Source organism: Neovison vison, chromosome 9, assembly GCF_020171115.1.
Source record: "Neovison vison isolate M4711 chromosome 9, ASM_NN_V1, whole genome shotgun sequence".
Taxonomy (NCBI): Eukaryota; Metazoa; Chordata; class Mammalia; order Carnivora; family Mustelidae; genus Neogale; species Neogale vison.
In genome coordinates, this window is record NC_058099.1 from 13,524,905 (window position 1) to 13,547,226 (window position 22,322).

The 22,322-nt window shown below is 56.3% G+C and overlaps 1 protein-coding gene across 2 annotated transcripts; it reads left to right on the forward strand.

Moving 5' to 3' along the window:
• Window positions 1–3,934: 3,934 nt before the first annotated feature.
• Window positions 3,935–21,895, forward strand: PHF19 (PHD finger protein 19). Of its 2 annotated transcripts, XM_044265026.1 has the most exons (15): window positions 3,935–4,037; window positions 6,678–6,878; window positions 7,353–7,434; window positions 9,720–9,815; window positions 10,324–10,424; window positions 10,972–11,120; window positions 12,777–12,872; window positions 13,623–13,691; window positions 13,892–14,012; window positions 16,238–16,305; window positions 17,619–17,780; window positions 18,332–18,419; window positions 19,171–19,256; window positions 20,360–20,455; window positions 21,470–21,895. In XM_044265026.1, the coding sequence occupies exons 2-15, from the start codon at window positions 6,693–6,695 to the stop codon at window positions 21,810–21,812; spliced, it is 1,743 nt and encodes a 580-aa protein (XP_044120961.1). In that variant the 5' UTR covers window positions 3,935–4,037; window positions 6,678–6,692; the 3' UTR covers window positions 21,813–21,895. The 2 variants fall into 2 exon arrangements, with proteins under 2 accessions (XP_044120961.1, XP_044120960.1); XM_044265025.1 differs by lacking the exons at window positions 3,935–4,037; window positions 21,470–21,895 and having other exon boundaries at window positions 6,390–6,878; window positions 17,619–17,755; window positions 20,360–20,446.
• The last annotated feature ends 427 nt before the right edge of the window (window positions 21,896–22,322 follow it).

A 22,322-nucleotide genomic window follows, 5' to 3' on the forward strand; every position in this document is an offset into this window, starting at 1 on the left:
GTGTAGGAACTATGTACACCTCTATAAAGCTGAAAAGATGGAGAAAATCACAAGTGACTTTTATTTCTTCCTGTGCTGTTCCCTATTTTCCAAGTCATCCTTAATAGGAAAAACTAGAACAGCGCAGTGTACGGAGAAGGGTGAATACAGAAGGGAGGGTGACCTCCCCTGGAGGTCCTTTGGCCTTTTGTCGTCTCCTGGGACAGGCAGGTGCAGAGACACAGTTGCAGAGAAGGGGACCGCTCCTCCCTCCCTACTGCGTGTGACCCTGGACAAATCATATCACCTGGCCTCCATATTCTCCCTAGGAAATAGGTCTGGAGGGTGCCCTGCCGGGGTCCCAATCTCTGGCAGGCCTCTGTGACAGACATGTTAGGACATGGCAACCGTGGGCGCCTGGGTGGCTCAGTGGGTTAAGCCGCTGCCTTCGGCTCAGGTCATGATCTCAGGGTCCTGGGATCGAGTCCCGCATCGGGCTCTCTGCTCAGCAGGGAGCCTGCTTCCTCCTCTCTCTCTCTGCCTGCCTCTCTGCCTACTTGTAATCTCTCTCTGTCAAATAAATAAATAAAATCTTTAAAAAAAAAAAAGGACATGGCAACCATGATGGGCCCACATACGTGACAGCTGGTGTGGTTACCAACCCCTCTTTGCACTCTCATCAAGGTCTTTAAAATTACCCAATATTTCAGGGGTGCCTGGCTGGCTGAGTTCGAGTCCCACGCTGGGTGTAGAAATGACTAAAAACAAATAAAGGAAATTTCCAAATATTTTAAACATACAAAAACCAGAGAAAATGTTTTGAGCCTGAGAAGGAGAAGGTCTGCCGAGAACAGCTATGGACGGGCCACCCAGTTCTGTCAAATGTTGGCTGCCTTTGCTCCAGATATTTTTAGTTTCCTAAGAAATAGACCACCACAGTTAGAATGAAATCCTCTGTGTGTCTCTTTCTGATCTCATTCCCAACCCTCCTTTCCAGAGGTAACCACTAAGATTAATTCAGTGTCTTTGATTTCTCATACACATTTTAACATTTTTTGTACCTGTGTCCCTAAATATATATATATATATATGACAGTTTTGAGTATTTTGGAATACTTTTTTTTATAGGACACTGTACCTATTCCACAACTTGATGCTGGACTTTTTTATTTTTTCCCTTCTAGGAAACATCTGTGTTGAAGCTTATAGTCTTGGTTTATTTTTATACCCCATCTGTCACCCATGTATGAAGAGATCATGATTTATCTGGACATATGAGGATGGACAATGAATTAAGGTCTAAGTTCTCAGCATCAGAGGCAGAGTGAGTGGAGTGGAGTCACTGCATGGCAGGCAGAGGCAACCTGCACTTCATTAAAGTTTGTCAACACTTGCCCAGTGTAGCTGGAGCCCCTGACATGCTCATCAGCAGTGTATGGGGATTCCAACCGTGCCACGTGCTCAGCAACCCCCCCACCTCACCCCATGTTGACAGACCTCTCGCTCTGCCTGTCTGGTGGGTATGAAATGAGGTAGCACAGCTCAGAGCTCTCTTCATTTGCATGTCTCATGTGACCAGTGAGGCCGAACTTCTTTTCATATTTTTGGCCATTTAGATTTCCTCTTTTGTGAATTGCCCATTGCTATCCTTAACCATTTATTTTTATTTTTAGCAGTTGGGTTGTCTTTGTCTTATTTGTCCCCACTTGCAAGCCGCTCCTCCCAGATCCCAAAGTAAATTCAGATCATGGCACTTCCCACAGTTCTCTCTAGAAGACGCACAGCTTAGCCTGTCACCTTGCCCAGTGGCCTTGGTTGGCTGTGGACTGCGAACCGAGTACAGCCCCAAAGTCCGCTCCACCTTCTCTTCCAAGCTCCCCTTCCACTGCTTCCCTCCACTACTGAACTCCAGCCCCATCAGCCTGCTCTGTCCCAGGCTTCCTGCACATACCATTTTCCCCACCTGGAAGGCTCACCTCCCTATTTCCAGATTCTACACACTGCCTTTCCCAAGATATTTATACCCTCTTCTCAATTCAAAGTCAGAGCTGCCTCTGAACAATCACTGGTGATGCTCTCTACCCTTCTGGTGTAGTGCTTTAACAACTCCGCACTTTGCATACCCCTTTTTCCTCTACAGAAGCATCTGCTCCTTCATTATGCTATTTTAATCTTCATTCATAATCTGATTTTAACCTCATCAGTGCAACCACCTGTGAGATGGAGTAGTGTTCATAAGTCCTTTGAACAGATGAGGAAATGTGGCCTAAAAGGGAACCAGCTTACCCAAGATCCCATAGGGGCCCCGAGGCAGAACCAGACAGGAAACCAGGACTCTCCCAATTCCACAATCTAGATCATTGCACCACGCCCCTCATATGTGTATGTGTGTGTTGATGTCTGCATGTGCCCACACCTGATTTCCCTTGAAACTGTGGGCTTCCTAGCTCCCACTTTAGTCCCCCTGCAAGGGTGCCCTCAATGAATATATAATTTCTTGAAACTACAGTAATCACAGCACACCCACTGGGTACCAGGGGCTGTACAAATATAAACTCTAATCTTCACAGCAACTCTCTTCAGATAAGGAAACTCAGGGTCCTACAGCCAGTAATCAGTGGAACTGGCCCTTCAGACCCAGAGGCAGCCTCTTCCCCCCATCAGCTCTGTCCATCGCACCCTAAAGGCAGAGCCAGCCAGCCCGAGAGATCATCTGCCCAGGCTGCGAGGCAAAGGGCCAACAGTGGGCAACCTGACAGTGAGCAAGGAAGGCTGGGATGGGGATGTCCACTGACCACACCCATGATGCACACACTGGCCCAGCCTCCCAGGGGGATCTGCAGAGCGGGATGGTAGCAGGTCAGAGGAGGCTGAAGGACAGGGTGGGGGGTTCTTTGCAAGTGTTCTCCACCCCCCCCCCCCCAACAGAGAGTGAGTCTGGATAGGCACAAGTCTGCCCTTTATGCCCTGGGCCAGGACACTTTCTGACTGGAGCCATGTCCGTTTCCTCTATTTCTAGGACGCTGCATGTTGTATTTCACAGTGTGAACTATTTATATGTTGTGTTTGTGTCTGTGGTATGTATTTGCGATTGTATTTTTGCGTTGTGTTTGTGCGCCATATGTCATTGGGATACTTTCTCGCCCGTGTCGGTGTTGTTACTGTGTTTTGGGTCTATGCCTGCTGCTCGTCTACACTACGTGTATGCTCTGTTGTGTGTCTATGCCGTGCACACTGTGTCTCTCCTTGTGTGTCTCTGTGCCTGCATCCTGTAAGTGTCTCTATTGTGTGCTGTGTGTAGCACGCGTTGGGACCTTGGGTCCGCGCTGGGTGCGCCGTGGACCTTTCCACGTTCGGTGGGGGCCCTGTCGCGGTGCCGACCGTCCACTCGGCAAGCGTGGGCGGCCGTGCTTTCACGTGTGGGAGCCCCGTCCGGCCTCCCCGGGGTCGCGGCTCCGCGGGCAATCAGTGCGCGTCCGCACCTCCCCGCAGCGCGTCCGGGCCCGCGGGAGGTCTGCGCCCCCAGCACAGCCTGCAGGGTTTCCTCCGGCGGCGCGCGGCGGTGCTTCCGCGTGTGCCCGCGGCGTGGCCGGGTCGCGGCGGGCTCCGCGTCCCCGTGCTGTCGCGCCGCGTGCCTGCGCCCGGCGAGCGGGGCGGCGGGGATGCGCGCGCGGGGGGCGGGGGGTCGGGGACGCGCGGGGGCGGGCGCGGGCGCGGGCGGGCGGCGCTGCGGGGCCCCGCGGCCGCAGGCTCCAATGGCAAGGCCGCCGCGGCCCCCGCTAATTACATAAGCGGGACGTCAATAATTCGCGGGAAAACGCGAAAAAGATGGCGCCCCGCGCCCGGGGGGCCCCTTCCTGAGCGCCCCGGCCCCTCCCTCCCCCGCCTCCCCCCCTCCTCCCCGCGGCGCCCCCGCCCCGCCCCGCCCCCGCCGAGACCCCGACCCCGGCCCCACGGGCGGACACTCGGCCCGGCAGCCGCGGGCCGCGCGCAGCCGCCTCCGCCGATGCGCCTGGTGGCCAGACTCCAAGTGGGACCGGCCGACACGCAGGCTCGCGGTAAGTGCAGCGGGGACTCCCCGCCAGACGCTTTGCTCCCGGCACACGTCCCTCTTTGCGAAGGCTCCCCGGACTTGGGCGAACCGAGCGCCTCGGGAGGCGGCGGGGGGGGGCGGGGGGGAGTTTGGGGTTCCGGGGAACTGCATGCCTGGGGCTGGAACGGGGGTAAGCGGCGTCTGCGGGGCGGGGGAGCTCCGCCCGGGTCCCCGAGCCTTTGGGGGCGGGGGGCGTGGGTGACAGGTCGCTGCTCCCTGGCCCCAAATCTTGACTTTTTCCCGTTCGAGGGCGGGGGGTGGTGGTGGCGGCGCGGGTGGAGACGGACAGAGGCATTTGGGATTTTGCTCACGTCTGAAGTCAGGCTGCTGCAGGACTGGGACAGGGAGGCTTGGCGTCGGAGCAACCCAAGAGAGGAGCGCTTGAACCCGAGGGGGGTACCTCTGCAAGTCCCCCCCCCCGCCCCGAACACCCTTTTTAAAAAAGCCAACGGCCGCCCTGGGAGAGGCCCCGGCGCATGAATCATCCTCGCTTCCTGCCCCCGCCCGGCCCCGCGCTCCGGGTGCCGCGGATTTGAACTGGACGCCGACGGGAACCCGCAAACAGGCATTTCTTTGCAGATGGGTTTGAATCAACCAATCACAGCCCGCGGGGGCCCGCTCCGGGAGGATGGAGGCGCGGGGAGGGGGCCGCCACCCGGGGGCCCCCGGCCAGTGGGGGCGCGGCGACCGGGCCGGCTCCCAACGGTGCAGCGGGGGAGGAAGTGTCAGTTTGTGAACCTGCGGGGCCCCGGGCCCAGGCCCGGCGGGCGGGGACTTCGCAGCGCCCGGGAGCCAGGTGGCAGGGAGAAGACTGGGATTCGGTGCAATTACCTCGCCCAATGCCTGCACTGCTCTGCCGTCCAGAAAAGGGCAGAATGGGGGTGTGGGGTGGAGGGGAACGTGGCCAGTGTCGTCTGGGGAGCCTAGACCTCAGCAGTGCCCTGCCTGCCCCAGGGCCCCTGACAGGCACACACATGTATTCAATTTCATATACCCACTGACACACGGCCGCAGACATCGTGAAACACAATCTCACAGGAGTCCACACGCACTGACACAGCAAAACACACAGGACTCTCTCCCTGTCTACAAACACCAGGTGCCCCCTGCCACAGCAGGGAAAAGGAGGGGACCTGGGTAAGGGGTGCAGGGAACAGAGCAAGGCTGTGTTCCTCTGGGCTCAGCGGAGAGTGTGTGGAGGGGCATAGAGCCAGGTGAACCCAGAGAGGGGAGGAGGGGGCCAAAGCTTGTGAAGACACTGGGGAGCCACAGAAGGTTTCTGGAAGGGAGAAGTAAGAATTGGTGGCCGTGTGGAAGTGTCTGATGGGAAGACAGGAAAGCAGGGAGTGACGTGCAGTGCTTGCCGGTGGTCTCATTCCCCATCCCAGCACCCTGCGTAAGTGAGCACAAGGCTTGAGAAATAGTTATGGGATGAGTGAATGGCCCAAGCAAAAGAGAGGCCTGAACTCAGATCAGGACAGGGACATGGAAAAGAGGGGCCAGATGCCAGAAATCCACTGCGCTTGAAGTTAACCAACTGTGGCAACTCACTGGTTGGAAAACTCTAAAGGTGCTCGGGTGTTTGGGGGTTTCCATTAGTGGTCCCATTAGCAGGAAGAAGAGAGCAGTGGGGCAAAAGTGTGTTCAACAGGATGGTAGGAGAGACAGGTGCTGGGAGGGTGGCTTGTGTTGCCTTACCTGCTAGCAGCATATTTGCATCTGAGTAGAAACAGAGTGAGTTTAAATGTCCCAGGACTGGTTTCCATTAAATCAATGCATAATTGAGAGCAGAACGGGGGATTGTGAAGACACAGGTGGACCATCTATACCCAGTCACAAGTCATCTAGGAGTTTTCCTTCCTAGGTGAGCTTCCTCTGGCCAGATCTCAGGGCAGGGGTTGGGCTGGGGTGGGGTGGGGGGTTGGCAAGCAGCGAAGTCTTCTCGATGCTCCCCTGGAAAAGGCCCTCCGCTCAGAACATGTTTGCTTAAGGGATGAATCCTCAGGCTCCTAAGCCTGGGAGTTCAGGCCACCTGGACATGGAGACTGCTCTATGGCTGGTTGAGAGATTCTTTATCTTTAGAAGGCAGCATGGTATGGGTGGGAAGAGAGGCAGGGTTTCGAGTCAGCCCACTTGGGGCACCTGGGTGGCTCAGCCGGCTAAAGCCTCTGCCTTCAGCTCAGGTGGTGATCTCAGGGTCCTGGGATGGAGCCCCGCATCGGGCTCTCTGCTCGGCAGGGAGCCCCCTTCTCCTTCTCTCTCTGCCTGCCTCTCCCCCTGCTTGTGATTTCTGTTTGTCAAATAAATAAATAAATAAATAAAATCTTAAAAAAAAAAAAAAAAAGAATTGGCCCACCTGATTATGAGCTTTGGCTTGGCCTCTGCCCCACTGGCCACTTTCCCTTGCCAAACCTCAGTTTCTCCGTCCATAGAATGGGAATAATAAAGTCTCCCTCACAGGACTGTCACAAGGATCCCATGAGATGGTAGAAGTGCCTGGCACGTAGTACCGTAGGTTGTGTAAATGGTAGTCTCCTTCCCTCCCCAGATGGACTGCTGAAGCAGGAGAGCGGGGAATAAAAATCCTCTTCTCTTTCTCTTCCAGTGTCAGGGGAAGCCGATGGAGAATCGCTCTCTGGACCCAGGGACTCGGGACTCCTATGGTGCCACCACCCACCTCCCCAACAAGGGGGCCCTTGCAAAAGCCAAGAACAACTTCAAAGACCTGATGTCCAAGCTGACAGAGGGCCAGTATGTGCTGTGCCGCTGGACCGATGGGCTGTATTACCTCGGGAAGATCAAGAGGGTAAACCTCTCCTCCCTGGTCCCAGTTTCCAGGTGTAGCCTCCAGCCTAAGCCTCCCTTCATGCCCCTCCTGCTCAAAAGATGATCCTGGAAGGACCCAGAACCTGCTTTTGCAGGTGCCATCTTTAGGGCCAGTGTCTTCCAACCAGGTCTTTAGAATAGAGCTCTGTGTGCCTAGAGAGCAAAACAACATCAGTTTGGAAGGGATCTCAGAGGGCCACCTAGCCTGTGCTGCCATCTGCATTCCCACCAGGTTGCGCTCCCCCAGACCCTGACTGTGGCCCCGGGTTCCGGCGCAAGTTACCTCTGGAACTGCTGTCCTCCCTCCCCTTCCAGCCTAGCTCTGCTTTCTGGGGCACAAGGAGCAGGTGTAATCCCCCTATCCTGTGGGGACAAAAACGGGAGTGGAAGACCGTGTCCCAGTGGCTTTTCCCTAGCCACTTTTTTACATTGTCCCTCCCTGTTCGTGCCCCAGGTCAGCAGTTCTAAGCAGAGCTGCCTTGTGACTTTTGAAGATAATTCCAAATACTGGGTCCTGTGGAAGGACATACAGCATGGTGAGTACTCCTAAGAGCTTGGGCTCCCTGGCCCCATCCCTGGCCCTCTCTCCTCTTCCGCTTGATTTTTTTTTTTTTTTCCTTCTCTTCTCCTCTCTTGTACTGCTTGTGTCTGGCCTTGTTCATGGATCCCTATCCCCCAACAAGCCCACCTGAGCAGATAGGATGGCTAGTTGTGTGTTTACCTGGAAAGGCACTTCTGACATCCATCATGCCCTTGATCACTCCCACGCCACGAGGGAGGCAGGCAGGTGGAGAAGGTCGCTCAGGGGAGGTGCCGGCAGAGCAGGGATGGCACATCATCCCCAACTGCGCAAAGCTGAGGGTCAGGCTGGGGCTAGGAACCTGGGCGAGGGGCCCAGGCAATCAAAACTGGCACCTCTAGATGTGAGCACGGTGTGCCCTGTCCACATGTGAAGAAAACTAGTGGAGGCAGCCCTAGTCTTGGTGGGAAGCCAAGAAAGCAGAGACGGACCAGGCATTGTGGAGACAGACATGCTTGGACAGAGCTGGACCGCCTTCGAAAGGGAGCTGGGTTGGGTGCCCTCCCTGTACACAGAGAGCTGACATTTTCCCATTCTGGCCATCGTTCTTCCTTCCCACAGACATGACAAACGCCACTCAGCCGTCCCAACACTGCTACACTTCCAACACGGAGCTCCAAGTGTAGGCTCGGGAGACCTCAGGCCAAGTTTCAGCTCTGCCGCTCGCTAGCTACATGTCCTTGGGCGAGTGACGCCACTTCCCTGAGCCTCAGTTTCTTCCCCTGAAGAAAGGAGGGGATGACATTAGTGGCCTCACAGGCTGGTGACATGAGAACCCAAGTGTAGCACTTAGCTTAGCACTGCTGAGTTCCGGGGTGGCACTTCTGAAAGAATTTGTTACTATAAGAAAGGACTTCAAGGGGCCTGCCAAGTAGGGGCCGCAGAGCCCAGCCGGGTCGTAGAGGTTCCAAACCACCCCTGTCTCCAAGGTGTCATGGTTGATGCTGACGTGGAGACTCTTCTCCAAGTGCCCCGTCACTCTGTTTCTTCTATAAAGGTCTAAAGCATGGGGAGCTCTTCTCTTGAGCTACTCTCCCATCGAAGGCGTAGGGAGCCAGCAAGGGAAGAAAGACACCGGTGCTGGGGACCCTGGACAGGTTAACAGTGCTCACCTGTTAGGAACAGCTTGTCTTCCCAGCCAGATAACTGTGCCCCACAGGCAGGACAGTGTCCCTCTAGCATCACCCAAGATGAGAGCACAAGGCTGGATAAGCCAGTGTTATTGATTACTTAATCAAGCTTACTACTTTATTGGCTTACATCAGCAACTCACTTCCCTGAGCGGGTGCGGGTTCACTGTGACCGGCAGTGGCATATTCAGGAATAAGAAGCAAGAGACCATGTATTCAACAAACGTGTCTTGTACACATTATGTGCTACACAAAGTAGAAAGTCCTGGGGACTTACTGATGAGCAGATACCATTTCTGCCTTTATAAAACTTTGAGTCTGCCAGGAGGACAAGACAGAAACATGTATCAGAATGTATTAATATATATCAAACCTTTCACACATAAACACACATATTCTTCAACAGTAACCAAAAGTAAAGAAAAAGAAAAGAGACGAGAAAGAACTTGCACATAAAAAGCAGTTGAACATACTTAAAATTGTTATGACATTTTTATTTAAGAAACAGTTGGAAATATGAACACTAATTGAATTTGTTGGTTGATATTAAATTGTTTTTAATTTTTAGGTACAATAAAGGCCCTGTAGTTATGTTGCATTTTTTTTTTTAAAGAGTATCCTGATCTTCCAGAATTACATACTGAAATATTTTCAGAAAATGGTTAGGTATCTGGGAATTGATTCAAAATAATACAAGAGGAAGAAATAGATGGGAATATAGTCAAAACAAGATTGGCTATGAGTTCTTAATTGTTAAGAACATGGAGTTTCATTATAATCTATTATTGTTTACATAAAAAACTAAATTAGGCAGAAGAGGAAGCAGGATATGGTCAGAAAGAACACAGGAATTGATGTCAAACAGTCATGGGTTCGAATCCCTCCTCTCCTACTTAAGTTCTGGGACTTAACCACTCTGAGCCTCAATTTCCTGGTCTTTAGAATGGGCTAATGATACCAGGCTGCTCCGAATGGTTGGGGCGATTCAGTGAGTGGGCCCACGGGCCCAGTGCCAGGTCCCACACTGAGAAGAGGCTTAGATGGTAAATTTTTAAACTCTTCTAATTCCCTTGAGCCAGACCTGACCCAGGAGGGCTTCTCTCCCTTTCAGCTGGTGTTCCGGGGGAGGAGCCCAAGTGCAGCATCTGTCTGGGGAAGACGTCAGGGCCACTCAATGAGATCCTCATCTGTGGGAAGTGTGGCCTGGGTGAGTGTGGTGAGCAGAGCACAGAGGAGGCCCTGACCGGAGGTTCCCCAGCCCCTGCTGGCCAAATGGACATGCCTCACTGTTGGGATCTCAGCGTGCTTCCTGCTTCTGTTGGAGCTCCAAGAGTGAAAGGGGACTGGTCCTGGGAATGAGGGCCTGGGGAGGTGACCCTTGGGGAGAGCTGGGGCTTCTGGAAAGTAAGACAAGATGTGCAGGTTGGAGCTCCCCCTAACCCAGTAGAGAGAATGGGTGGAGAGATGGGACACAGAGGCTGAAGCCAGACTGTGGTGTCACCCCTACCGGGGCCCAGGCTGTCTTTGAGTTGCCTGCTTGGACACCAGCTTGCCTGCCTTGATGAAGATCCCCGGCCAATCCCCTGGCAGCTGGCAGGCACCCAGGTGCTCGGACTTGCTGCGCCCTCCCCAGCCCCGTGGTCTTTGGGTTGACTGGCACTGGCCTGGGGGCTGCTGCTCCCCTGCGGGCACTCACCACTCACCCTCTGCTGTAGGGTACCATCAGCAGTGCCACATCCCTAGAGCGGGCAGTGCGGACCGACCCCTGCTCACACCTTGGTTCTGCCGACGCTGCATCTTCGCGCTGGCTGTGCGGGTGAGCCCTCCTTCCTTGCACTCCCTGCCTTTCCCCACGTCACCGGGAAGCCTACACGCCCTGGGCTCTAGGTCACAGAGCCTGGGCTTTGAAAGCAGACAGTGCTGCTGCCTCTGACCAGCAAGTCGTATGTCCTTGGCCAGGTTCATTAACCCCCCCTGAGCTTCAACAGATGGTAAAATGGATCTGGGTTTGCTGCCAGAGGTAGGAAGCCCCCAGTAAATGGTGTTTGCTATCAAAAGACAACACCCATGTGAGTACCCCCCCAACACATATTGGTTATTATTGTTACCTATATTGTTACCTAAAATGCTGTTACTAGGAGAGCCTCGGGATGGAGAGAGGATAGATTTGGGAATCGATGAGGAAAAACTTCTTGCGTTTCTCACTACGCTGGAATATCTGCGGGTCCGCGGGGTCAGCATGTCCCTTGCTAGCCGCAGCGTGCAGACTCGTGTGGTCACCCCGCACCGCCACCCCCCCTCCCCCAGCCACCAGCCCCCTGCCGGGACCCCCACGGCTGAGTCAGACCCTTATCTCCCTGCAGAAAGGCGGCGCGCTGAAGAAGGGCGCCATCGCCAGGACGCTGCAAGCCGTGAAGATGGTGCTGTCCTACCAGCCCGAGGAGCTCGAATGGGACTCGCCCCACCGTACCAACCAGCAGCAGTGTTACTGTTACTGCGGCGGGCCGGGAGAGTAAGGATGCGGGGGCGGGGTCTTCTCCCGAGGGGCGGGGTGGGGGTGGGGGTGGGGACCCGCGGCAGGGGCGGGGCCTCCCAGAGGGGCGGGGCTGTGCCCGAGGGGCGGGGCTAAGGCCGCTGGGTGGGGCCCGGAGGCGGGGCTCGAGGTGGCCCGGCTTGCACTCTCAGCCGGCACCTCCCAGAAAGGGTAGAAGGTAATGAAGAGAGTGTCCGGATCTTCCCAGCCCCTTGGAGCTGTGCGCAGCCCCTGGGCCCAGTTCTCATCGTAGTGTTCCCGTTACATGGGATTGTGAGCAGAGCAGCGATTAGATCATTCACATAAAGTCTCACCTGGTGCCTCGCTCCTGGTCAGCACTTAATACATGTGAGCTGTTACTGCTGGGGCACGGAATTGAGGATAAACCTTTCCATTGTCAGAGTCAGTGAGACAGGCTCCTGGTGAGATATTAAGGTATTTTTCCTTTGGAAATGTAAGCAGGGGGTGCGGGTCATGTGTCAGGCATGCTGTGGAGGGGATTCTTGTCCCTACTGTAGGGCAGGAGTCTTCGATTCTTCCTGACCTGGCTGGGTCCATGTAGCCATGGGTAACTCAGCCCGCTCCCTTGGACTGACTGCACCAGACATTGTGGCAGGAACCACAGAAGGGAGAGATGGGGTCTGTGTCCTCAGGACACAGCCCACAGGATGCATCAAAGTCCTGAATCTTATCCTCAAGCTCTGTTGACAAGTAGTAGGGGTCCTAGAGGCTGAGCTTATCCAACCTTGCTGGGTAATTTGGGCAAGTCACTTAAAGTGCTTCATCTCTCAAGTGGGGTTAACAACCTTGGTGTCATCAACTTCCATGCGTGTGGGAAGGTCTTTGGGATAAAAGGGAGAAATGCTTAACGAGACCTTTACAGAATTGAGACAGTGGCTCTCAGTGCTTACCGGGCAGAGCTGCTCAGGGTGATTGTTAAAAATGCATCTCCCAGGGGTTTCCCTGAAACACCGAGCAGGTGTCGAGGGGACCAAGGGATCTTCAGAGTTTAACCCAGACCCCAGGCGCGCGCAGTCCAGGGACCTCACCTGGCAAGCCGCAAACAAAGCATCAGTTTTCATCAAGGAAGTGCCACTTTGCTCTTCCTTCCCGCTCAGTGAAGTAGTCGTTGGATGGCCAGCATAAGGTAGACAGAGGACTGAGTAAGAAAAACCAGACACGGTGCTGCCCTTGGAGCTTACAGGGGCTTTAAGGCTCCCATGACATCTCCCGGGCAGACCCTTCCATTTCGGTGCTGTTTGAGAAGTGGTGTGTGCTGTGCAGTCCAGAGATGGGGCTCTGGTGTGGCATGAGGAGTGCAGGTTTTGAAGGGAGAAAGCCAGGATTTGAGTCACCATACCCCACTCGCGTCCCGAGTGACCTGAGGAAGCCATTTAAGCTCAGAGTCCCCCGTAAAAATTAGGGCAGTGGCCCGTCTTTTACCAGACGGCAGGATGAACCGATGGAACGCATGCCCGGACCGCCCCCGGTGCAGGCTCCGTCCATGCTCGGTAACTGTGAGTTCTCTTCCTTTTGCCCCTGGCGGAGCATGCGTTGGTGCAGGGCCAGGCCGCTGAGGCCGCTGGCTGGCTGGGAGCTCGGGCTTGGCTGACCCTGGCTCCTCTGGCTCTCCAGATGGTACCTGCGGATGCTGCAGTGCCACCGGTGCCGGCAGTGGTTCCACGAGGCTTGCACCCAGTGCCTCAATGAGCCCATGATGTTCGGAGACCGGTAGGTGCTCGGCTGGCCGGGCTCAGCCTGGGGTGGGGGTGGGGGTCATGGGGGAGGGGATTGAGCGGGAGAGCAACAGGGGGCAGCGGCTCTTCCAGCTTGCCTGCCGGGCCCTGCGCATGCGGGGTTCTCTGATGGTGGGCCCCTGTCTAGGAGAGGCAGCTTGGGGCAAAGGAGGCCTTCTCAGCAGAGGAACGTACCAGGCCGCAGCCCCAGATGCCACCGATTTGTGGGGGGACCTTAGACAAAGTCCCACCTTCCCTAAGCTCCAGTCTCCTGCAGTGTCTGGGGAAGAAGGAGAGAGGCAGCCCCGCCCCACCCCTACCTTGGCTACTCGAGGGGCAACTGGGAGGTGGATGATTGATCTGGCTTCTGATAAATGGGGCTAAGCTGACAGAAGGCTTCTGTGTGTTGCCCCAGATATTGTGTGTCTTGGTCAGTGTGTCGTGTTTGTGATTGTGTGCATGCATGTCTGAGGGGAAGAGGGTCCCCGCTCCAGCTCAGCCTAGCCCAGCTCGCTGCGAGCTCAGCCGCACTCCAGGATAACGACATGGGGGAAGGAGGGGTGGGAAAGTCTCTCTTGGTCTTTGTCCTGTCCCATCCTAACCCCCATCCGCTATAGGGCCACTAGCCCTTGGGACAAGGACGGTGCTGACTGTGGGAAGGCAGGAGGGGAGTGCGGGGCGGGGGTCTGGGTTAGGGTAGGGTGTCAGCCCCTCCCACCACAGGCCCTTTTCCGCCCGCCCCCAGGTTCTACCTGTTCTTCTGCTCCGTGTGTAACCAGGGCCCGGAGTACATCGAGCGGCTGCCCCTCCGATGGTGAGAGGGTGGGGCTTGACCCGGCCCACCCACGTCCCCTCCCAGCTGCTCCGCTCCCGCCTCCCCCCGGGAACAATTCCGTTTCCAGCCACCAGCTCCCAGCCTTGCCCCCGCCCTTCAGCCCGGACACAGGAGGTCCCGGCCCTGGCCGGGCAGGCCGCCGCCTCACCCCAGCCCCACCTCCTCGCCCCCTTGCCCAGGGTGGATGTGGTTCACCTGGCCCTCTACAACCTGGGGGTGCAGAGCAAGAAGAAGTACTTTGACTTTGAGGAGATTCTGGCCTTTGTCAACCACCACTGGGAGCTCCTGCAGCTCGGCAAGGTACGCAGGACCGTGGGACGGCAGAGTGGCGGGAGGCAGCTCCCCAGTGGGCTTCCCAAGCTCCCAAGAGGGGAGCAGTTTGCCCAGGACCAGACCGGGATCTGGGGAGCTGAGGGCTCGCTCTTCGGCAGCCCTGCCTGTCTGTGAGGGCTGTGGGCTGGGGCAAAGAACCAGAGCCTCTTAGCTGCTATGTCCCTGAGTCCAAGCCTCTGAGCCTGTGCCCTGCAAGGGGCTTCCTGGCCCAGGCTTTGCCAGCGGGCGGGTTGGAGTCTCACTGACTTAGCAGCAGGGAGCTAGGGGTGGATCTGGCTGGAGCAGGGCTCTCTACGGAGGTGTTTGACCTCCAGGTACTTGGTTACGATGGAAAGTGAAGTGGGCCTGCCCCCTGCTGGTCTCACTCTGCTTAGCAGAAGTCGTCCCCCGGGGCCTGGGGCCTGGGACTCAGGGAGCAAAGTAACAAACCAGAGGCTTTCAGGACATCAGAGGTGGAGACTGATTTGCTGAGCTGAGCTGGGACTAGAACCAAGCTCTCCCATGGGGGGCCATGCCCCCTTTTCCCTAACAACCACCTTAGACTCCTTTCCACCAATCCAGAGTGAGGTATCTTCTCTACTGAGTGCCCCAAATCTCTCTTTGATAAGACAGGAATTTACAAAAAAAAAAAAAATGACCTTTATGCTTTGCAGAAGCTTTTCATATAATGACATCTTCATTTATAGTATCTGATAGTTTATAAGACATAGATATTGTTGGGGCACCTGGATGGCACAGTCAGTTGAGCAGCTAATCCTTGGTTTTGTCTCAGGTAATGATCTCGGGGTCGTGGGACCGAACCCCACATCAGCCTCTGTGCTTGGCCAGGAGTCTGCTTCACATTCTCCCCTCCCTTCCCCCACCCCGTGGGTGTGTGTGCACACACCTTTTCTCTCTCTAAAACAAACAAATAAATCTTTAAAAACTGATACATATTGTAAAGCCTTAAAAAATAGGTAGAGCTAATATTTTTAATAACTTTTTTCTGATTTATAAAAAGAACATATGTGTTCCTGGTAGAAAAACTGTTAAGTACTAAAAAGTATAAGGAAATAGACTTTAAAGATTTTAGTTATTTGACAGACAGAGATCATAAGTAGGCAGAGAGGCAGGCAGAGAGGGGGGGGAAGCAGGCTCCCTGCTGAGCAGAGAGCCCGATGCGGGGCTCAATCCAGGACCCTGAGATCATGACCTGAGCAGAAGGCAGAGGCTTTAACCCACTGAGCCACCCAAGGGAATAGACTTTAAAAAAAAATCATCCAGGGGCCCCTGGTGGCTGAGACGGTTAAGTGTCTGACTCTTGATCTCAGCTCAGGTCTTGGTCTCAGGGACTTGAGTTCGGGTCCCATGTTGGGCTCTGTGGTGGGTGTGGAGCCCACTTAAAAAAAAAAAAAAGCCACCCCTATTCCCCCATCACACTGCACAAAAACAACCGCTACTGACGTCTCCCATCCTTTCTTCTATGTCTGCTTTTCCTTGGCTTACATTATATAGTAGATAAAATTTAAAATCATTTTTTCAGTTTACATTACATCACAAATACTTTTCTATATTCTGAAAGAGTTTTTGTCAACATTTGTAATGGCTCCATTGGTTTCCACCATGGTTTACTCACTGCGTTCCTTCTGGTTGGGCGAGTTGTCTCTTCCCCACTTTGCATACTTCCTGGTCATAGGACTGATGCAGGGAAGGTTTTTGTACTTAAAGCTTTGTTTGTATTTCGTGTTCCATTTCTATGATAGAGCCCATGGTGTATCATGGTGGGGTCAAGAGCATGGACATTCTTAAACCTTTTTTTTTTTTTAAGATTTTACTTATTTATTAGAGCGTGCATGTGCAAGAGAGAGAGAGAGCAAGGCGGGGAGGGGTAGAAAGTGAAGGAGAAGCAGTCTCTCCCACCGAGCAGGGAGCCCGACGTTGGGTTGGATCCTAGGACCCTGGGATCATGTCCTGAGCTGAAAGCAGATGTTTAACTGACTGAGTATCCCACGCCCCCGGGTGACCCATTAAACCTCTTGATCCATCTAGGACAAGAGTTGACTCTCTGCATTTCCAGATGGAGAAGTGAGCTCAGAGAGGTGAAAAGATTTAGAATCCTAGAAGAAGTCAGGATCCTCACTCAGAGATCAGGGGAGGGAAGGGACAAGGGTCCTGTGCTGGGTCTGATTCTCCTGCTGGCTGCTCCTCCTCAGCTCACCAGCACCCCCGTGACGGACCGAGGACCACATCTCCTCAATGCGCTGAACAGTTACAAAAGCCGGTGCGTGCAGGGGAGGGAGGGAGTGTGGGGGGGGCCCCCAGCAAGTGGGATTGGGTGTAAAGCATCTCTCTGCCTCTTGACCTTTGCTCAAACTGCTCCAGCCTGGGTCTCCCTCCCCTTCTCTTTGACTAGATGAGTCCTACCCATTCTTCAAGATTCAGGGACCACCCCACTTCCTTTGTGATGCCTCCCCAACCCCTCCAGCAGCATGATGTGTTTGGGTCCTGGCTTGGCTCCATGGAGGGTGTACCCCTGATCTTTGAGGGCCCCTCCTGCTCCAGCCATCTGTGGTTCTGAGCCAGGCACGGAAGGATCCGTTCATCATCTCCCGGCCGGGCTGCAGCCTCCTACCTCATCCTCGGCTGTGTCTTCCCCTCCGGACTGCTGACACCTTCTCAGAGCACACAGCTGACACATTCCTTGTTGCCACTGCAGGGAGTGCCCAGGATCCTGAGCGCGGCATTCAAGGCCTCTCCTGAGCAGACCCTGCTCACGCCTTCTGCCGCTGATCTTTTGCCGTATTTATTCTGGGTGTCGGCCATTCTGAACCCACCACTCTCTCACTCAGAGCCTTGGCTCTGACCCTTCTGCTAATTAGAGTGCTCTTCTGTCCCTTTCACTCATTTGTTCCCCGGATGGTTGTTTGTTGTGGCGTTACTCTGGGCCAGCCCTGTGTAGGTGCCGAGGATGCAGTGAGGAATAGCACATGGTCCCTGCTTCTGTGAGGCCCCTCCAGACATCTCTAGACGCAATCATCCACTCTATCTTCCACCTTCTCGTGGTTTGGGGCCCAGACACAGTGCTAGTCTTAAAGAGTGGGGTCTCCTGCCCTCTCTGTGGACAGTCTCCTGAGGGTAGGCCTGTCTGAGTCACCTCTGCAGCTCACAGTAGCTCAGCCAGTGTTGGAAGGAGGGAAGCACCTGGAGGTGTTTGCAGTCTCCTTGGGGAGACCAGAAAACAGAATGGCATAGAGTCTAGTGTCTCGGCCATAGCAGTTCCGCTGGGGGCTGGAGGAGGCCCTCCTGTAGGAGGTGACCTCAGGGCTGGTTGAGGCACGGGAGAAGGAAAGGGAGAAGAGCAGCAGGAAGAGCAAGAGGCAGGACAGGGAGGAACCATCAGCCACATTCCCAGCCACCCTCCGGGACCCCCGGTCCCACGGGTCTTGAGGAATCAGCATCTCCACGGACAACCCTGGATTATAGCTCTAGGCCCAGGAAGGCAGAGCAGGTTATTTTAATGCTTGACTCTCCTGACCAGGAAGACGATGGACCGACAGACTCCAGAGCTTTCTCCTTCCCCGGCCCACCCCCCAGGTTCCTCTGCGGCAAAGAGATCAAGAAGAAGAAGTGCATCTTCCGTCTGCGCATCCGTGTCCCCCCCAACCCCCCAGGGAAGCTGCTGCCCGACAAGGGCCTGGTGCCCACCGAGAGCGGCGGCGCCTCTGAGCTGCGTAAGAGAGGAAAGAGCAAGCCTGGGTCAGTGCCTGGGGACTGAGCTCGGGGTCTCTGCTCCTCCCAGCTCCGGCCCCAGCCAATGGGCTGTGCGGTGGGCCCAGAAAGGACGGTGGCATCCAAGCAAGCAGGGAAGACTCCAGCAGGGAAGATCTCCACCCGGATAGGCCCTACTGGAGGCACCAGAGAGGGCCAGTTAGCAACCGAGCTGGGCCTCGGTCCCACACCCTGGGCTCCCTCCACTGTGGCCCCTGTTGCCTTGCTTGGAGGGCAAGCCAGGTCATGGGGCCCAGCCTTGCTGGGTTAGGGCTTAGGCAGAGAGGGAAGGGGAAGTGAGAGTGTGTAAAGGGTCCCTGGCTCTCCTGGCCAAGCTGAGCCCCTTGTCCTGGGCACTGGGGACAGAGCAGCCTCCTCTCTTTTCTCCCCACCATACCCGCCCCCCACATCCTCCCACACCCACTGTCCGGAAAGAGTGTCTTTCCCCACCTACACTGCTGTGTCCCCAGTCCTGTCCCTCCTCCCTCCGGGCCTTCAGGCTCTGACCCGGCCCCCCTCTCCCCTTTCTGTCTCCACAGTTTGTTGCCTCACGAATTCCAGCAGCAGAAAAGGCGAGTTTATAGAAGAAAAAGATCAAAGTTTTTGCTGGAAGATGCTATTCCCAGTGTTAGTTTCTTGTTTTCTTGCTTTCCACATTCACACACAGGGTCAGCCCATATCAGGGATTCCTGTGCAGGGAGCTGAGCCCCCCAGGCCCGGGGGCACTCTGCCACATCCCTTAAAGGAGAAGCCAGATCCCTGCAAAGGCCAGGCACTGCAAGACCACTCCCTTGTCTTCCCAAGTTCTCCCCACAAGCCAAGGGGGGCGGGGCAGGGGAGGTAATGTCCTTGCCCCCACAGTCCCGTGGGGTCACCATGGACCAGGAAGGGCCAGTAACTCTCCTGAGGTCACACGTCAGCCACTGGCCGAGGCCAGCCGGCGACAGGTGCCCAGAGCACTCCTTCCTTAGTGGCCAGGCATTGGCACCGCAGCCCTCCGCGTGGGCAGGGACACTAACGGTCCTCACATGTCCCCCAACCTGATGGCTTGCGAAGCACTTGTAGTCAGCCTCTCACTCTGCTGTGCATCCCAACCCCTTGAGCCGGGAAGCATGGCAGCTCTTCTGTCCACCTTGGGCAGTTCAGACAACTGAGGCCCCCAGATAGGAAGGTCGTGCAGTCAGCTAGAGACAGAGTTGGGGGCAGGACCGGGATGGTCCAGCTCCCTGGTCAGCCTAGGACGAAAGAGTGGGTGGCAATTCTTACCCTGGGGAGGCCCAGTTCTCAGAGAGCCTGTGTGGCCCTCGGCGGAGAGAGGGTGCTCTGGGAGGTGTCTGATGCTCACTGACCTTCATCCCCATCCATCCTGTGTCCACAGAGCGACTTTACCTCAGCCTGGAGCACCAACCACCACCTGGCCAGCATATTCGACTTCTCGCTGGATGAAATTCAGAGCTTAAAAAGGTAACTGTGTGGGGCGCCTGGGTGGCTCAGTTGGTTAAGCAGCTGCCCTCAGCTCAGGTCATGATTCCAGGGTCGTGGGGTTGAGCCCCGCATCTAGCTCCCTGCTTAGCAGAGAGCCTGCTTCTCTCTCTCCCTCTGCCTGCCACTCTGCTTACTTGCACTCTTCTCTAGCTCTCCATCAAATAAATAAAACATTTAAAAAAAAAAAAAAAAAGGAAACTGTGCGGGACCCAGCAGAGGGCTGCTCTAAAGCGTGGCGGTAGAAGCAAGCAGTGAGGCCTCCCTCCCCCAGCAATGAAAGAAGGCTCTGGAAGGCGCAAAGCAGAGAGCCTTTCAAGGAATGGAAGCTCCCTCCAGGGTCATTCCAGTTAAAAGGGTCCAAACGGCGTTAGGCCGCCTGCATGGGCTGCCTGCCGCTCTTCCCACATTCGCGCGGTCTCGGCACACCCTCCTCCTGTGGGAAGGCTCCAGGACTCCCAGGGACGGCTCCCCAGAGCAGGATCAAAGGCCAGGCCATGTGGCCTGGGCCGCCCCGTCCTCTCCAGCCCCTCTCCTGCTCCTCCCGGCCCTCAGATACCAGAATTGCTTAGGTTATCCCACATTCCCGTTCCTCCAGGGAGCCCTCCTGGACACTACCCAGATGTGCGGACGCTCCTGTGTATTCCCACAGCCCCTCGTGCTTGGGGCACCTCAGGGGAGGGGCTGCACAGTCCCCGTTTCAGTTCCGAAAGGATGAAAAGTCATGTGGTGGCTTCCTGTTGGAGGAGGAGGGCTTCGGCCAGACAGGCCTGGGCTCCAGCCCCCTCCCAGCAGTTACTAACTGGGCACCTTCAGCACAGTCCTCCGGCCTCTCCGAACCTCCTCACCTGGGTCTGCCTGGCTGGTAGATGGGAACAGAGGCTGGAAATGGAGGCCCTTCGGGTCTGTGGAGTAGCCAGGTGTCGGGGCCAGGCTCATCAGGGCTCCCATCACCGCCGGGGATGGTGCCGAGGGGAGGCTTTCTCTAGTGTCCCGGGACTCCTTGGACTTGGAGGGCTGGCAGGGTGGAAGATGGGACAGGCAGACGCACGGCGGGGGGCAGCTCACCCTCTCCTCCCTCTCAGTGCCAGCTCAGGCCAGACCTTCTTCTCAGATGTGGACTCCACTGACGCTGCCAGTACCTCCGGCTCGGCCTCCACCAGCCTCTCCTATGACTCCAGGTGAGGTTCCTGCGGGACGGACTCGGCCTCCGTCCATCTCCCTAGTTCCCCCCGCCCCCCGTCCCCATACCTCCTCTAGCGTGAGGACCTGGCCCTCTCTGCTTGTGAGTCTGGGTCTGGAACCATCTGGTTTTGAGTCCTGGGGTGCAGATGGGGCTGCATATGGCCACTCGGGATGCTCTGCCTCAGCTGCAGGGGATGTGACACTTGTCACTGGGAAGTTTCCATGCTAGGGTCCTTGGCCTCTGTGTGCCATGGCTTTGCAGGTCTCTGTATGGTGTCCTGCTTCTTGGCTGTCTACCTCTGTGGGGGGTCTGGGAGAGGGGACAGAAACGCCTGGGGACCTGGGCAGGGCTACAATGTGTCTGGCAGGAGCTGGTCCCTAGCGGTGTGGGAGGCTCCTGCACCTGCGTGGTAGGACACTGGCCTCCTGGCATCCGTGCGCCCGCGGGCATCTCAGGGCGCCACCTCTGTATTTGTATTTGGTTCGTCCTGTTTCTTTGGTTCTCCGAGCTCTTCGGGGCTCGCTTTCTGTTCCGAAGCACCTGTGGACACGCACCTCTTCTTTTATGTGTGTCCGTCTCTCCACCAGCTCTTTCTGTCCCTGTGTGTGTGTTGCACGCACACGCCCGCCTTTCTCCAGTCCAGGCTCTGGGGACAAGGTCCCTTAGTGTGTCGATCCCGTCCGTCCACACCACTGGACTCCTAGCTGCGAACGAGTCCAGGAGCGCCCAGGGAAGGGACCAAGTGGCGCCAGCAGGGCCTCCGCAGGCATTTAGTGGGGGGCACACCCTCATCAGAATTCCGGGCTCATTGCTCCCCCGCAGCCAGTTTCTCCTCCTCCCGAGCCTCCTCTGGCCTGTGGGGAGGACCCAGGGACATACTCCATCCCCCGCCAGGCCCCGGGGCCTGGCCCAGTGCCCGGTGTCCGGTGTCCGGGGGTGCTCGGGAAGAGGGCTCGTCAGGATGACCCCATCCCGTTCCCGTCGTCTCCCTCTCCCCATGCTGACCTAGACGGACGGTGGGCAGCCGCAAGAGGAAGCTGGGGGCCAAAGCGTACCTGCCACTGCGGGCAAAGCGGCGGGCAGCCGAGCTGGGGGGGCGCTGCCCCTCAGACAGCAGTGCCGAGGCGGCTTCGGGCCCCGAGCGGCTGGACGAAGGCATCGACAGCCACACCTTCGAGAGCATCAGCGAGGACGACTCGTCCCTGTCCCACCTCAAGTCCTCCATCACCAACTACTTCGGCGCGGCCGGGCGGCTAGCCTGTGGGGAGAAGTACCAGGTGCTGGCCCGGAGGGTCACGCCCGAGGGCAAGGTTCAGTACCTGGTGGAGTGGGAAGGGACCACCCCTTACTGACTCGCTCCAGGAGATGCCAGCAGCCGGGAAACCAGCGGAGAGACCGTTCTCTCCAGGCTGGGGTGGGGGAGGAGCGCGGACAGCTCCAAGTGCCTGGCAAGAGGCCCTTCCCGCCTGCCTGCCAGCCCGAGACCTGCGCCGCTCTGCGCGCCCGTTCTGCTCCCGGGCCTCCTCAGCCTCGTGACCCCTTTGCCTGTGTCTCTAAGGTCCCACTGGCTGTTACTCGGTGTCTCCACACACTTCCTCCAACTGTTTACCTGTAACTCCGAATCTGTGTCCCCCTGGCTCTCTGATCCCTTTGTCTGAGGCGCAAGTCTTTCTCTTTGTCCGTGTCCTTCTCACTCCTACCCCATTTGGGTGTGTGTGTTTACACACCTACACATGCACGGCTGTCCCTCTCCTGGGTGTCCTTCGCACTGGACCCATGGGCAGCCAGTCGACCCAGGGATCACATTATGAGAACCTTTAAGCATGGCTGAAGGTGGAGGAGAGGACGCGTCTCGGAGCTTC

What these genes read in the sequence shown, in the direction of transcription:
- PHF19 (XM_044265026.1), top strand. Translation starts at nt 6,693, where the DNA reads ATGGAGAATCGCTCTCTGGACCCAGGGACTCGGGACTCCTATGGTGCC. An exon ending in GTGGAAGGACATACAGCATG is followed by an intron (nt 7,435 to 9,719) that starts GTGAGTACTCCT and finishes TCTCCCTTTCAG; the next exon opens with CTGGTGTTCCGGGGGAGGAG. An exon ending in TGGAAGATGCTATTCCCAGT is followed by an intron (nt 18,420 to 19,170) that starts GTTAGTTTCTTG and finishes CTGTGTCCACAG; the next exon opens with AGCGACTTTACCTCAGCCTG.